Source organism: Coloeus monedula, assembly GCF_965178545.1.
Source record: "Coloeus monedula genome assembly, chromosome: 1".
NCBI lineage: Eukaryota > Metazoa > Chordata > Aves > Passeriformes > Corvidae > Coloeus > Coloeus monedula.
The window spans coordinates 105,812,462-105,829,141 of NC_138781.1; the positions used below are offsets into that span (position 1 = coordinate 105,812,462).

The following is a 16,680-nucleotide window of genomic DNA, read 5'->3' on the forward strand; positions in this document are numbered from 1 at the left end:
GCTACTGTAGGTATTAGCAGATAATTTTTCTCTTTGACGTTGATGTTTATTGCCCTCTCTGTGACGGAGTTTGTTATACAAACACCAAAAAAGCTTGTTCCTCACTTGACCTATTCATTCATGTAAATGGCATTAATATATTTTTCTTCTTTGTTTTTACAGGTTATTGAATCACTAGGGATTATTATATATAAAGCCCTGGACTATGGTTTGAAGGACAATGAAGAGCGGGAATTAAGTCCTCCACTGGAGCAGCTTATTGACTACATGACTAATGCCACAGAAACAGATGGGAGTAGGGATGAAGGATATGATGCTCTGGATGAAGGAGTGGAGGATGACAATGATGATGACAAAGAGGAAGTTGAGGCCATTCACTCCTATAAAGATGTCATGAAGGTACAGTAGTGGGCAGTTTATATGGTAGTTCTGTGAATGAGAAAATTAACTCTGTTTTCTGTGTTATTGTTCTGTGTGATACTGGCTATGTCATTTTCTGATTTCCCTGGTCCTCTCAAATGGTTTCCTTGTGAAAATGACATGTAGTATTATTTCAAGTTTGACAGTAGGGAACAGAAAATCCATGATCGACTTTAGCATTGGATGTGCCATTAATATCACAATCTGATTTAACTCCTGCACTGGATAGTCAGCCTTCCAGTGTAAACATCTGTTGAATTACTTTGTGTAATCTTGGATACTTCATGGTGTGTTTCAATTAGTTCACCTTTTCATTAGCAGGTTATTAGTGTAATTATTTCGTATCAGTTCCTTTGCTTGCCACCCTCCCCTCCTGAAGCGCAGGAGTGCTTTTATAAGAGTAGCTTACTTGTATGGAGTGAGTCAGGACACAGTATTTCACTGGTGATCATTATGGTTGCAGTTCTTGACCTGAGTTGTGAAATTTGGGAATATAACTTATGAATTTTAATGGTGACAAGTTCTTTAATGTTATCTGGGCTACTGTGAATAATCATTTAAATGTGTTAACCATCTGTTTTGTACAGATTAATCTTCTGTGCATGTTTTAGAGCCCAATGAGCTCTTAGTACAGCCAGAGGTGTTAATAAGCATGGTTGAAAAAAAATTTTATAATTGGTTTAACTCATAAATTATCTGAGAATTTAATATAGGTTGGAAAACGTTATGCTAACTTGTACCAGGGGATCGAGCCGTTTATAGTGCTTCTTCATAAATGCAAGTCATATCTAAGTGCACCACAGAAATTAAGTGTCAGGGTGGAAGCTGAGACTAGAAGAATGTCCCAAATAGCCCATCAGAACACATTAGCACTCAGAAAAAAGACCTCACTACAACCCTTCAGTTCTGCTGGGTTAACAGTAGAGAGAAGCTCCTAGGATTTAAGGATTTTGGAGAGGGAGTAGCTTTGAGATGCTTTTGCATCCTCCTTGCATCAGAAGTAATGCTAAATGCTTAATGCCTTTGTTTTTTCTCCCTCCCTCAGAGAAGCAGAGGCCAGAGGGAGAAACAAATGAAAAGGCCTTTGGCTCCCCTGTGATGGGGAGGGCCCAGCTGGCTGAAGTGCTCTGCCCTTCAAGCCCCTGCCACCGCCAGCCTTGCTGAGTCGGAGCCCTCGCTGCGTGCGGGTGCTTTGCTCTCTCCTCCCTCTGCTGCTCCCTGATACCCAGTTACCTGCTCCAGAGGGGGCCAGCAGCACCCTGCTCAGCCCCCAGGAAACTGCTGCAGACAGTGTTGAGGAAATGTAGAAGATTGACGGGATACATCCTCCTTTCCCCCCAGTTTGGCAAAATGCTGTGAATTGGTGACAGTTTAAGTTAGATTGTTAACAGAAAGTTTTGCTTAGTGCAGAGGCAGACAAGACCTTTTTATACACAGAGCTGAAGGCAGTGGCTTTGTGGAAGTGATTATTTTGCAAGTTCTTCACTTGATTTCTGCAAACAATAAAAGATAAGTTTGGAAAACTTTGCTGAGCTGCTTTAGGTACACTGGTGTACGTGTCCCTGAAACACAAAAGCAGTAAGAAAATTCAACAGGTTTCTTCAATGGTTAAGGCCATGGAATGCCATCCTTTTCATTTGGCTTTGTTAATAGCTCTGCTAGTCTGAGGTACCTACCTGTTTGTTATGTTTTAAAATCAGCATCTTACATTTTATTTCTTCATCGTATTTTGTTAATAATTTTATATTATTCTGAACATGTACTGCTTCTGTGACTTCATCTTAGTAAACTGAAGTTCAGCTGTCATTTGTACATCATCCTAACTTTTACTCTTCCATCCCTTGGAATTCTCTTTTATTTCTGTTGTTGCTTTTGCCTAAATTATGTGCTGCAGCCTTAATTCTGCAAATTACCTTTATTCCCTACTCAGTGTTTTTACTGCATCGACAGTACTAGAATGGCAGCCATTCTGCCATATTTTTGACATGAGTGCAGATTTGCAAGATCCTTTTTTCTTGGCTTAATACCTTTTTAGGGGTAAGACCTTCTTTTGCATGTTGCCTTCTCTTTTTTTTCCCCTCCAGCAGTGGTAAAATGTTAGAGGCTACACCCTTATTTACCCAGTGACTGTTTCACAACAGTGGTGTGTGGTCTTGTGACCATGAGGCTCAATTTTTTTAAGTCCCTCTTGGCAAGACTCACTGTGAAGCTTTTTCCTCCACAATTTGGAGTGAATGCTGAAGTAGATTTGCTTGTTGAGTTGAGAACTGTTGTGCTTGCCTCCCCTGCATTCTTTACATCACAAACTTGGAAAATGGTAGATGGCCTGTGTGCTACTAATACTGATTTTTAAGGTTTTTGACTATGTAGTCTCCAGTCTGGAAATGATTTTGTCCTTGAAAAGTGATTATATTGTTCCTCCTTCTCCAAAAACTGTCATTGTCTGGTCCAAGGCCTGCGTGCCACTAAGACTGAACTTTTCACCGTTAATCACTAACTTGGGTGAGCATATTTTGTGAGTAAAACACAGAGGTAGTTAAGATATGTGTCAGGTTTTTCTGTAATGTGAAGTAAGCAAGGTCAGTCCTAAATCCTCCTCCTGGCCTGGGAAATGCTGAGTAACGTGGCAAACACCGATTCCCAAGAACTGGGAAAAGAGTAAGTGCTAAATAGTACTGCCAAGATCATCATTGGCAAAGCCGATGGGGAAGACACAGACAAGCTTTTGTGCTGCTACTTGGTATATTTGGCTGATTTAGCTTCTGATTTCCTTGGCAGGACCAACCTGCTGCCCAGACTTGACCTACTGTTTTTAAAAATGCATCTGTGAAGAGAGGAGACATTGGTTGCCAGAAGCTTTTAGTCTTTGATATATTTCCGATGTGTCAGCCCTGCTGCAAATGAAGGGAGAAATGGAGACAGTAAAGACTGGACATTTTCAGACAGATGTTTTCTGTTGTTTCTGTTTTTCTTTCCTTGTTTGAGTCCCTCTCCCCTGCCCCATCCACTGTGTGTACACACACTGTGCACGTATGGTACAGGAAATCTGTACATGTTGGCAATGCACAGGTGTACATACACAGAAATCCCAAGGGATCAGGAGCACATCAGGTTGACGGCACATAATACACCTTGGGAAGCCTTGGTCAACAGAGAATATAGACAAAGAAGGCCTGGCATGCTGGGTAGTGTTGGGCTTGCTAAGGGTGTGGGAAGTCCTGTCATGTGGCACCTTTATCACAGCATGGAGCTCTCCCTGATACTGAAACAAGATGATGCAGTTTATCAACCTCTTCCAGAGTATGCTGAAACCCTAATTCCGCTCCTAATCTTAACATTATCACACTCCTTATCCCACAGATCTCTGCAGTCAGATGGTTTAAGCCAACATCATTTTTCATGTTAACCCAGTGGTACTTTCTTGCAATTTATCAGTATCTTCTGGCTTGAGCCCCAACCCTAAACCCAGTTCCGGTATTACGCATCATTCTAGGTCAACACCCTTTTCTAATTCTAGATGTAAATGTAGCCTCATAAGGCTTTGACAGCAAGTTTTATTCTGTGCTGATATTTGCTGGGCTGAACTGCCATCCTAGCCCTGTCGTTTCTTCCAGAGTTGAACATCATCATAGCCAAATTGCTACTGCCAGTGCTAGGCTTACCTCAGCCCTTCTGCAGAGCAGAGGTGTTGTGGAGGTGTTGTCAGCTGTACCTGCAAGCCATGACAGTAGCTTCTGTCACTGCCTCACTGCCTTTTTCTGCAGGTCTTGTAGAAGGTACATAAAGGAGCCAGCCCCCTTCCTGAACCAGTATCTTTCTCTTACTTACGTTCACCTTTCATCCCAAAAGTTAACTCAACTTTTAACAGGAATCTTATCTGTAGCTAAGCCACACCTTCTTGTCTAGGACACAAATACAGGTGGATGGTGTCTGGTGCTCAATGGCTTCAAGTCCCAGGTCTTACCTAACTAATCACTTTTAGGTTGTTCAATAATAGTGTTTGTTAATTCTGACCAAAAATTAACTGTCATGCAACTGCTGCTTCACAAAGATGAATGAGTGACCTAGGTCCCATAGAAAACAAAACTCATACATAGAAATCTCCATGCTGACTTAATTTGTATGAAAATTTTTTTCAGACCTGCATGGTCAGTATTGTATTATCTTGCTACAAGAAATGTAAACAAGGTTGCAGATTGGAATATTTTTATTGGTAGAAAATTATGGTTGTGCTTTGCAAAGAGGAAGAATGAAATGTTTCTCTCAACCTCAAACACTCCTCCTCTCCCATTTCAGTTATTTTAATCATTGGCATGATCATGAGATGAGAAACTTGTACATCTAGGTGACTCATATGTCTTGGTAGTTCAAGGATGTGACTGATTCCTTTGAGCTGTTAGGAACTGAAATTTACAGTGGTGATATTGATCTGCCTCTGTTTTATTTTGAGTCCTCTGATAGTAGTACAAATCAACCATCTATGGCATGTGTAGGGTTATAGGGGGAAAAGAAAAGTATGTCCTGTTTCAATGCAATTATAGGCAGGATAAGAAGATCTGCATTTAGATCTAAGTATTTTGGAGACTCCCTTCTGAGTCTGAGGACTATTATCAAATAGATGCTAATATTCCCCATGTAAGTATAATATGGGAACCTGTCAGAGAGGAACCAGAAAATGCAGTTAAAAACAAGTCAGGGTATTTGTTTATGACAGACAGTTAAAGAGTTCATGTTACTGGAATTCAAAGGCCCATAATTTTGTCTAGTCCAAGCTTAGTAAGGTGCAGCTTTCTGTGAGTGTAATTCAGTTTAAGGCTGGGCTGGCTTAAGCATTTTTGTATGAGCCTGCAAAACAGTATTTATGCTTCATTTGAAAACAAGCCACTTGCAGGGTACTCTGTAACTCTGTGTGAAGCTGGTGAAGATTTGGAAACTTACTGAGATGGTAAAGAAAGTTCCAGATGTTGCCAATTCATTTTATATTAAAAAGGAATGCAGCATCATTGGCCATTTGTGAAAATTCTCATGCTCAAAAAAGACAACAATGGATCCTTTCCCTTCTCTTGAGTCCTGTACTCACATGTTTATGTACCGGTCTTTATCTTAGTGGATCTCACTTTAGAAAAACTTTGAAATTACACTGGGTTGGAAGTCCTCAGTTCTCTTCACTTCTGTTCTCACAGTACTTGCTGGCTTGAACAAAAATTTATCATCTTCCACTCATGGATCTTCAGTCACACAGACCTGCTTGTCTGATACCCCTTTTGTAATATTGGGAACCTCCTGTCCCATCTGTTTGGGTCTCTGAAAGTGCAGCCATCTAGTTTTTGTACCTCTTAAGTTCTGAGGAAGGCAGGTTCTCCTTTGGCTGTTCCTTTTTTGCAGTTTAACTCTTTGGGGACTGTCAGCTAGAAAGAAACCCCAAAATCTCCCAAAGTGACTTGTAAACACAGCCCCATATCATGCAATGACAGGGCACCCTCAGGTGGATGCCCCTGGGCAGTTTGGGCCTCTGAAGGTGAAGTTTCATGGTGCTTCTCTGACCAGGTAGGTAGCTTGTGTCAGCACACATCTTGGCCACCCTTTCTCTCTGTGCTGCACTGACAAAAGTGGGATCTCTGAGTTCAGCAGTGAAGTCACAAGGACGAGAGCTTATCTCCTGTGCTCAGGAGATCTTGACTGAATAGGACCCATCCACAGGCCTTTTCTTACTGTTTCACCATTCTTTGAGGGAACTTGGAGTTGCCTTAGAAATGCAGTGAACATGTTTTTTCTCTTGTCCAATCAAGCCTTGTGCATCATGGTTATTCATTCAAAACACAGTGTGTTTCTCATGTCTGTGCTGTCACCTTTGCTGGGATCTGTGTCACCTATGTGTAGTCAAAGCATCCCAAAAGTTTATTTGTTTGCCTTTGTTCTTTAATCAGTTCCTTCATCTATTTTGTGCCACAAACAATTGTGCAGGTGCAGCTGGAGAGTAAACAGTGTTCCTGGCTGAGTCATGGAAGGAGTCAGTGTTTGAAGCTCCTGTACTGTGCAGGCCCATGGAGCTGAGCTGAGCTGAGGACACACTGTGCAAAATAAAGCCGGAGTGTCTCTGCATGTTTGAGTGTCTCTCTCTCAATGTTTGAGAGTTCATAACGTATGAGCAACATCTCCATGTTGCTGGTATTAAAAGTATTTACCAATAATAATAGGGCTTTGATATGAAGGGCTTATACCTGATGTACTTGCAAGGAATTTGTCCCTCAAGACTTTGGTCTTTCCATTTAAAAAGAACTTTTTGTCTTCCTTACTTTAATTATTCTTGGAAACATTCCTTCCATCAGTGTGGTCTTAGATAGATTGGAGTGTCTTACACCAGCCTGGGAGACAAAACCAAATGACCTTTTCTGCAGTGATTTATGTCTCACAGTAGCACATCTACACTGGTTAAAAACCCCTGTGCCCATAATTCACATAATTATACTGGTATAACCTGTCTAAGGTCTAAAATAGTCTGAGGAATCCAATTAGTTGTCCAACAAAACCAGGAAACACAGATGGGGTGTTCAGATTACTTTTATGTATGGGGAGGGAGAATACACCTGAAATGTGTCTGTGGCCCTTATGCATCTAAAAGAGGCACAGTAGGCCAGGGACTTCTTTCCCCTGTCTCTTTTATTCTGTAATTATTATAAATAATTTATATGGGGGTAAAAATAAAGTTCCATATTTTAGTGCAGGTGGAAGGATTCTTTGGTGGTAATGATGGCCCATAATGCATAAAAGGCAGAATCTGTCATGAGAGAGCTCCAGTTATCCCATAAAAAATACAAGTTCTAAAACATGCAAAGCATTCTGTTAGAAATAATACAAGTATTTGAAGATACAAGTATCAAAGAATCTGTGTGAGCCTGCACTGCCTAAAATATACCCTGGAGACTGAAGTAGATCAATGAGTGTTTACTTTCACGAGGTATGTTCTGTTTGATCAGATTAATTTGAAATTCTAAGTAATGACTGGAAATCAGGGTAATGGTCAATTAACACAGTAAAGCTGTAGTGACCCATAACGAAGTGGGAAAAGAGCGGAGCCACGATTACAAAAAGGATCCATATCTTCTCTGCCCTACAGTTTAACTCCAGCACTCAGCAAAGCAGTGCTGCCTGGCCTGGCCAAAGCTGGAGGGATCTGCTTGAGTCTCCCTCTCCAACTCCTAACCTCCCCTGTTCTCCAGGTGTTAAAACTGATAACTGCACAGAAGGCCGTGATGGGTTTTTCAGATTCACTGTCAGCCTAGTAAAGGCAGTAGATCTGCTCAGAAAAATTAGCCAGGACAGCAGCTTGTCTTACGTTAGGATTTGGCAAAGGTTCATCTTGTCGGAATTGTTTCCACCCATGTAGACTTGGCAGCCTTGGATGTTTGTGGTGTTGCCGGTAGCTTTTTATCTCCGCAGGCTCCTTTAGCTACTTTAAAAGTGAAGGCCATTCTTACACAGGCTCGCTTGACATCTTCTATCGTGTCTGTAAGGTACAAGCGTTTGCTTTCCATGGAATGCCAGCATCCCATAGGGGATAACCCATGGGAAATATCCAGTGTAGCTTCTCAGGACTGCCTGCATTACTTATATTGTGTGTGGGATATGTGTTTTCATAGACAGGTAAGTTAATAGTGACATGCAAAACTGATGGGCAGTTTTCTCATGTAGTATTATGTGCTGAAGATTCCCAGCAGTTGCACTCACTGACCATGTTCAAAACAGCAGATGAACTTTCTTCTGCAGTTTTTATGTTGTGCATATGCAGCTCTTGTTTGAAATAGGCACTGTAGGTGTTCTTGTACCTCTGGTGCTCTATGGGCATGAAAGAGGCAGGATTTATAGGGTGGGGGGAGAACTTCTTAATTAGTCTGACTGATTTAGCTGGGGGAAAATATGTTATGCCTTCCAGGCTGAAAGACAAGGTCCAGTGGCAGAGTCTCCAAGTGCTTGTCTGCTATAAACTTTGGAGTCTCTAACTTCTCTGAGGTGTTAGAGCCTCACAGTCCATCAGCCTATTCAGGAGAGAGGTTAAGAGGAAAAGTGGCTGTGGATGTTTTGCCTTTTCTAGTTCTTGCCAGGATATAAATCACTGAATGTAGTGTGCTAAGAAGTTTACCTTGCTGATAGCAGTTATGTGAAAAGCTATGTGCATTTCAGTTGACAATATTGCTAGTCCAGAGTCACTTACAATAATATAATTGCATTGCCAAAGAAAATGGCAATGTAGCAGCATAGATGCTACAAAATTACTTAATTCCTTACAGAGGCATATTGTCCTGTAATAGCAACATGGGAAAAAGAAAGAAATGGAGGGAGGGCCCTTTAATTAAGCCCCTGTGATTTTCTTGCTTTTGAATTATTCAAGAGGGAGCCTTGGGCTTGAGGCAAAGTTTCTTTTGGTGCATTTATTTCAGTGCCAGTAACAGTATAAAAAGAAATTAAACATTTGGGGGAAAGTTCACAGAATTGATTTGAAAGTACCATTAATTGTCCAAAATAATAATATCTCTCTTTTATCTATATGATTTTTTTAGTATACTCTTGACAACTGTGCTCCCATTGTGCTATTTTCAGCTCCCCTTTCTTAGTATACTGTTGCATGCTGTATTTTAGAAAAATATTTAAGTGAGATAAGACCGTTCGGTACAAAGAAATAAACAGTGTCTGCTAGACTGTGCTGACCCCTAAAGATCCACATCTAAAAGGCAGGATATCATATTTATCCCAAAGATTGGTCTGAAGACAGGGCATACTTTGCATTTCTTAGTAAAAGGTTTATTACAGTAGGTTTTTGTTTAAAACATGTAGTTCCAACATTCTTAAATAGTATTGTAACTGAAACACTCCTAAGGGGTAGCTTTCAAAAGATTATTGTCTGCAGGATGCATGGCCCTGAGTGTGTTTTAAGTGATTGATTTATAAATATTTTAAATGAAACAACACAATGGGAAAAGCAGTATTCTTTTGGGTGATGGCTTCAGTGCATTTCTCACGTAGTTTTAGGTTTACCTCACTGCAAACTTTGGACCATACATCCCGAAGCTTGTGCATCTATAAGTTGGGTATACAGAATTGTGGAGAATGATTTGAAGATTTTAACCTAGCAGCCTTTCTGAAAACTCACACTAATCTGTGCAACTGAATAAAGTGTTCCCAAGAGATAAATTCCTTGAATCTACTGAGCTTGGCAGAGCATTTACTGAAGGGGAGGTAGGGCAGCCTGGATGCTGTAGAAAGATAGCAGGCATGGGAATTCAGGGATTTTATGTGAGGAGGCAAAGCAAACTGACAGCGCTTAGTAGCAACCATGAGTAGTTGTTGTTTGGAGACCCAACCTAAACCCTCTAAGGAGGAGTATTTAGCTGAGGGATTGACAAGGACAGGGAGCTCAGGGATTGTGCTAAGGGCAGGCAGCTGCACGCAGTGGCAGAGCTTCATACGCTGTTTTCAGTTTGCTTTGTGTAAAGCCTGTAAAGAAGGCACTAGGAAGACTTTTCGGAAGCTTGGTTGAATGGGAAACAGAGGCGTTTTATTGCCTCTGCCCTGAAGAGAGAACAAAACCCTTTGTTTTGTTGTTATTTGTCTATTTGCATCTCAGAGAAAGAGGCTAGAAACTTGATTTTAAGCACTAGAAAAAACAGGCATTTGTTTTGTAGTTATTGCATTCATGTTGGCAGGGAAGAACATGGTACTTTGATTTAAGCCAAAAGAGAGTTCTATGGTTGGGGTTTTTTGGGGCGGGTCGGCTAGGTTTGGAGTTTTTTTGCCTTCTCTTAGGACAAAGCAAGCTTGGAGTTGGGACAAGAAGGTCTTAATGAGCAATTGTATTTGTTTTTCCTTTTTGGCATGCCAAGATTTCTTGATGTGACCATTAAGAGCAACACTAGCTTTAAATCAGAAAATTCTCATGAAGCCAAATCTCTTTATGAACTGGTCTCTTCTAATCAATTCACATCTACCAATCCATTATATCTTACTATATGTAACAAGCCCCCCATATATGTATTTTATACAGTCACATATACTTACATAGGTAGATGTAAGATATCACTATCCTCAATCCACCTTTTAAAAAGGAAAGATTGTAAGGTGATGTTTAAAAACATGACAGTGTTAAGTGAAGAAAGTGAATGATAGAGTTTGTTTTAAAAAAATCTTCTGTGGTAACATGTGATATTAAAAAAAAAAAAAAATAAAAAACTGAAATTCAGGCCAGTATTAGCAAGATTTATCAAGTCTTTCCATGTCTGGATAGAAGCAGCATGTCACACTTAAAACTATTTTTAATGGCTCAGAGGTAAAAAAAATAAGGAGTATGTTTTCCAGGCAACACACTTTTGGAAATAAAAATACTCAGTAAGTTACTTTTGTCCTTGTGTTTGCCCTTGTGTTTAATTTCTTATAAACCCATATAGAAAGTGAAGGGATTCTTGTACCTTAGCTTGATGAAGAAAGCTGGGGACAGTTGGTGTAAATCCCTTCAAAGTAATTTTAAAGCAGCTTTGAACGTGACAAGTGTTTAAGTGAATTATGTTGATAGACAGGTTTCATTAATTAAAGTGATGTCATTTGGTGTCTTAAACAGTTGTCCTGATTTTTCATTCTGGGCAGTGTAACTGGAGGTCAACACGTGGTCAGCTTTACTTTGAAAGTAACCACTGTGCTCCTTTTAAAAGGGTGATGTCAGTCGTTTTCACATCTGAGTGTGCTGGTGAGCAAAGGAGGGTGTTTATTGCAATTTCTTGCCCTGGTAATGGTGCCTACTGTGTTTGGAGCCAAGGCACTTTGCCGGGGACTTTCCAGTGAAGTCTGGTTGCCAGAGACACTTGGCCTCATGGCGTCACCTTCAGCAGAAGTGCTGAAATCTATCCGTACCAGAAACCTTTAAAAACCAAAAAAGCTTACCTCAGAACGCTACAAGTTGGGTTTGCTTTCCTACCTGGGAGAGGGAGAGAGGGAACATGCCTGCTCCCTCCAGGTGCTCTCCTGGTGGCCAGGATGGCACCCATCCACCCTCAGCCTGGCTCTGTGGTCAAGTGAGCAGGTAAAACAGGATGGGCGTTGTTGTGTTCAGGACACTTCCTGCTGTGAAGGTGAAACTGAGGAGGTTTGTAATCTCTGGGCAGGTATTGCTTGTGCCTGGGTGCAGGGCAGCAAGCAGCTGAGGGGAGATAACCAGCAAGATAACTAGACACCCCCCACAAACCTCTATTGTCTTATGTGCCTACCACAATAAAAGGATTATTAATTTTCTTTACCAGCCTGACAGATAAAGATAACCTCTCTTTGAGGGTAATTTGGCAGCTATCTAGACGTTTTAATGAAGGTGCTGCAAGCAGAGTGGTTTCGCTGCAGTTCCTTATAGTGTCATGCAGAGTTTGAGGGAGCTGAGCCCCCCTTGCCTTCCTTGCCTCCCCCAGATTCCTCTTGACGCCGTCTGTCTTGTGGGACACTGATGTATACTTAAGGATACTGGCAAAAAGTCCTTTAGAAACCATTTTGGGCTTTTTGATAAGATAGTGATGTTTTAAGTTATCTTTGCAGACAGAACAATCTGTAAGCTTTGACACCCATCAGTTTTACACCAGACTCTTGGTAGATGTGATGGTACATCCTAAATTCGGTTCAGAGCTGTTGACTAACTCCAGTTGAGGCACTCTGCCAGTGTCTTAGGTATATCCTTTATCCATTGCTATAATGTTCAGTATGAAGTTGATGTTAAACTGGCTTTCATCTTGCTGAAGGTAACAATATTTGAAATAGATGTGTATACTTGCATTTCTAGTTACTGTACTTTGCTCTGAACTCGTTTTTTGAAAATATAACTACCCTGACTTTCAGCCTTCAAAAGTGGTTTTATCATGAAAAATGTTAGTATAGAAAAGAGTTGTCTGAGAGTAACAATTGGTCTTTGAGTACATGCAGCAGAGTGCTCTACCATGATCACCCCTTTGATAACCTTACTCTGTGTGGACTGAGGTCACTACAGTATTAATTACCTTCCAGAGATTTAATTCCTTTATATTTCTGCTTTAGAAGGCATTGATAGACTTATCATGTAAAAGCATCTATTTCAATGGACGTGTAGTAGATGCCTCTGCAATTGCCAGGGGTTTTAAAGGTAGCTTTGAAGTTGAAGAACTGAACTGGGAGTTCCTGCCTGACTTGTAGAGATATATCTTTCAAGATGTGTAACTGAGAACAGGTAAATAAGTACCTATGGTGCAAGTCCTTAGAGTGCTTGGCACAAAATAGTTTAATTATTTTAAGAGCTGTGTTTGAAAACAAAGCAGTCATGCAGCACTTGACTGGAGAACTAGAAAAATGGTTTGCCTCCCTCCAGTTTCTCTTTCTCCCTTCAGATAATAAGATTTTGATGAAGAGGTGGCTGGTAGATGGGTTGTGGTGTGTGGGGTTTTCCTATTGTTGGGGGTTTTTTTGTTGAGGACACATCCCTTTTACTGAGAAACATACTTGTTTCTACAAGGTTCCTTCTCAGATAAGAATGGTAAGACTTATCTGATATGGTTGAAATAACCTAAAGTGCAAAATTACTTTTATGCTAATTAAAAGCACGGTAATAAGGATTGGAAAGATTCTTCAAATACTTTAAACTATGCATATGTTTTCCAATGCATCTTTTTCTGAATGTGCAAGTAAATCCATTTCCAAAAGAATGCTCAGCATTTAAAAGTACAAGTAGGTTTATTTGAAAATATAACAAACTGTGCTTGTTTTTGCAGTCAGAGATTGGCCTAGGTGCATGGGTTGGCCTCCTTTTACAAGTGGCATATTTTGAAATAAACAAGATAACTGTTATAGAGAACAGTCAAGCCCTAAGGAAGAGGAAGAAATGTTCTTGTATGTATTTTACTAGCAAGAGACAATCTCTCTTGCTCTCCATCTTTGGGTTCCCATCTTGTGTTGAGGTCTGTGTTGTCATCTCTTTTGGAAGCAAAGACTCATCACTCTCCCCCCAAGAAGTTATGATGTGAGAAAACGAATATATTTTAAGATTGGAGCAAGAGGTCAGCCTTTAATGTATTAAAATGTATTAGAATCTTCACAATCTCTCAATTAAAAATAATGAAGGTTATGTTTCATATCTATTCCTATGAGTTCAGGACCTAAGATTTCAAGAAAACTGCCAATTACTGCAGGATGCTTAATAATTCACTACAGTTGCCCATCCTAAATGTTCATATGGAGACCAAGATCTTTTGAGCAGATAGAAGTGCAAATGGACCAACAGAGCAAGGGAAAATGTGCTGTAGCATCATATGGGATTTGGTCAGTGATGGCTTTGATCCAGAATTTTTTTTTTTCCATATCAGAAAAGATTCCTGACCAGCTCAGTGGGCTTTGCATTGATCTCAGATGCACCAACAAAATAAAATTCGTAATTCCTAATATGACAAGGGAGAAAGAATATATGCAGGCATGGACTGCAAGGCTGTGACAGAGCCACAGCAGCACAACTGCAGTCCCCACACTGCAGACTCAGCACAGTTTGGGATACATGAGGTGGCCTTGAATACTTGACAGAGTGGTGCTTTTACTCCTGTTGCTGCCATTGGCAAGAAACCTGTGGAGGCAAAGCAGCAAAGTTGTCTTTCCCTCGAGCCTCTGAGCATTCAGGGCAGTATAAACACCATCTGCAGTCCCTACAGGTGGTTAATCCCACCTGTGTACAGGGAGTATGTCAAAGCCATTGGCTCCGGGTAATTCAATTTCTAGTAATTACCGTACTGGAGACAATTTCCAGGAATGAAGTGTGTGTAAGGAAAAGGACGAAAAAGGGCACCACCACTACAAACAGAGGGAACTGAGGAGAAAATAACACTTTTAAAGTTCTGATTTATTGGATATTTGTTCTGCTTGAATAAGCAAGGATATATATTTGAATCAAAATTACTTAATCAATTTAATCAATAAATTGTGGTTAAATAATTCTGTTCATACCTATCTATCTTAGAGCAGCATATGTTTAACATCTATGTAACTGATATGCTTGATAAGACAATTGCAATGTAGATTCAGTGGCTATAAATTTTAAGAGAAAAGTCTTAAGCATACTTGCCTAGAACAAGAAGAGAAAGAATTTTTCTGTAGGCCTTTTCCATGCAATCAGCATTCCAAGACCTGATTTCCCTGACAAAGGTACTACAAATAAGGAGCAGGTATACCTGAAGGAGTAGAATAGCTTTCCGTACACTGAGGTCTAATGAAAGCAAAATGAGACTGGTTAGAAGTTACTCAATTTTCTCGTTGGGAATGAAGTTTAAAAGCTTGTTATGCTTAGTAATGCTGTCTGTTTGGTTACGCAGCTGGAAATCTGGTTTTTTGGATAGAAATAAAAAATTCATGCTTCAGGACAAAACATGAAAGCAAATTATTACTATTATTATTATTATTATTATTATTATTATGCCTACTGAGAAAAATTTCAGCACCTTACATAAAAACAAACAAGCTTCCCACACACACATAAACTTTAAAGCTTTGCATGTGAACTGTAAATTGCTGCCAAGGAAAGTGCATGTTTTTATTTTAGTTGATATATTTTAATTGGATTGTAAGTGTCTCATGAATAAACTGCCTTACATTAATATATTGTCTCTCAATTAGAAGGTATACAAACATCTGAGCTGTAGTGATGAGACTGATGGGCATTATTCAAAAGCTGAGAGGTACAGCCTCTCTTCTGCAGTACTCTCCCCTTCCTTTTCTATGTGTGTCAGTGGGATTTGGTGTCTGATTTGAGAGTCATTCCCCAACATTTTATGGTACCTTTTGATGAAATTGTTTTCTCGTTTACGCTGTTTGAAAACTTCGCTATTTTCTACTGTTTTTCCTGAGATACTCTGGTTTTTTTTCAAGCAGCAGCCTGGGTGTAATAGCTGCTTTATCTGCTTGTGTGGGGTCTTGGGGAGGGGGGAAGAAAGAAGGGCTTCCGTCCTGCCCTCGTTCTCTGCTGCATATGCCAAGCATCCTGGTACAAAACCAACTCTTCTCCTGAACAGAAGCAGGTAGTTCAGTAGTAGTAGAAGGCACCTTCCAGCCCTAAAGAGGGCCTGAGAAATATGGCAGACAAACATACAAAATGGCATGACAGGAGTGCCGCTCTTTGCTAGCAGTTGTTCAGGTCTAAGTTATTTAATAATGTGAAGGGTGGTTCCACAGCTTAATGGGCTGTTAGCAAAATAACTACAGGTAGCCCTGTGAATATGCACAGCCACTCCCCTTCTCCTTTAATTATCCAGTTTTATCATGTTTTCCCATCTACGCCTCTACTCTGCTTTTGAAGCTGGTTTTCTTAGCCAGATGCCTCCGTCTCATCCTTCACTCTGCTGCTCCTGCATGAAATGCAGATGCGTGAGTGGTACAGATGAGAGCTGCCCAGTGAGCTGTGGTCTTCTTGTGAACCAGAGGGCTTTAGAAAACAGTTGTTGCTGACAGACTACCTAGTGGTTTTGCTAAATGTTGCAGGGATTGGCATTTCATGTAAAAAAAATGGGAAAAATATAAATGGTAGGTTTTATCCCTTGCCCATGAATAATCCCATTGATGTTCCACTGAATAGTCAAAGAATGAGAGCTAGCAAATTCAGATTACTGCATATTTATATTATTAATTCCTCCATTATCCTGCTAAGAAACAACAGAGCACAGTTTCTCTGAAACTAAGAGAGAATGCAGAATTGGTTTTCACTTAATTGGCTCTTTTGAGACAAGTCTCTTTGAGAAGCAGGATGTTGTTAGTCCACTGTGTAAAGACAGTGTAACAATACACCTAACACATAATCCAGAAACAGCTGTATGCAGGGGGCTGTATTTGAGTGGTAAAAATACCCTCATAGCTTTCAAGTAGAAATGAGAATTTATACAAATGCAACTTTGTCAAGAAGTCTGCACTAGTACATAAAATTAGTCAGTCATTGAAAACTTAATATCAAAATGTCCAGTGGAAATAATCATTGTCTCAAAAAAACATAGGTTGACTTTCATTTAAAGTCTGTTTTGATAGTCAAGGTCTTCATTCTTAGAAAGCTAATAGAGAGTGAGAATAGGGTTCACTGAGCATGAAAAATACAGGATTTGGCTTAAAAATTGAGATGTAGTCAGTAACATATACTGGAGTTTGCTTTCCTTTTCCTAACACCAGTGTAAGTTTTAAGTACTTTCAAAAGTGTTTGTAATTATGTTAAATATTTATAAGACTTGTTTACCTAAAGAT

The 16,680-nt window shown here is 40.1% G+C and overlaps 1 protein-coding gene across 1 annotated transcript in view; it reads left to right on the forward strand.

Moving 5' to 3' along the window:
* The first annotated feature begins 304 nt into the window (after nucleotides 1-304).
* Nucleotides 305-16,680, forward strand: part of SPIRE1 (spire type actin nucleation factor 1) — a 66,774-nt gene continuing 50,398 nt past the window's right edge. The window contains exon 1 of the mRNA XM_082289636.1: nucleotides 305-399. Within this exon, the coding sequence (XP_082145762.1) occupies nucleotides 394-399 (6 nt within the window). The 5' untranslated portion in view covers nucleotides 305-393. The remainder of the gene's footprint in view (nucleotides 400-16,680) is intronic.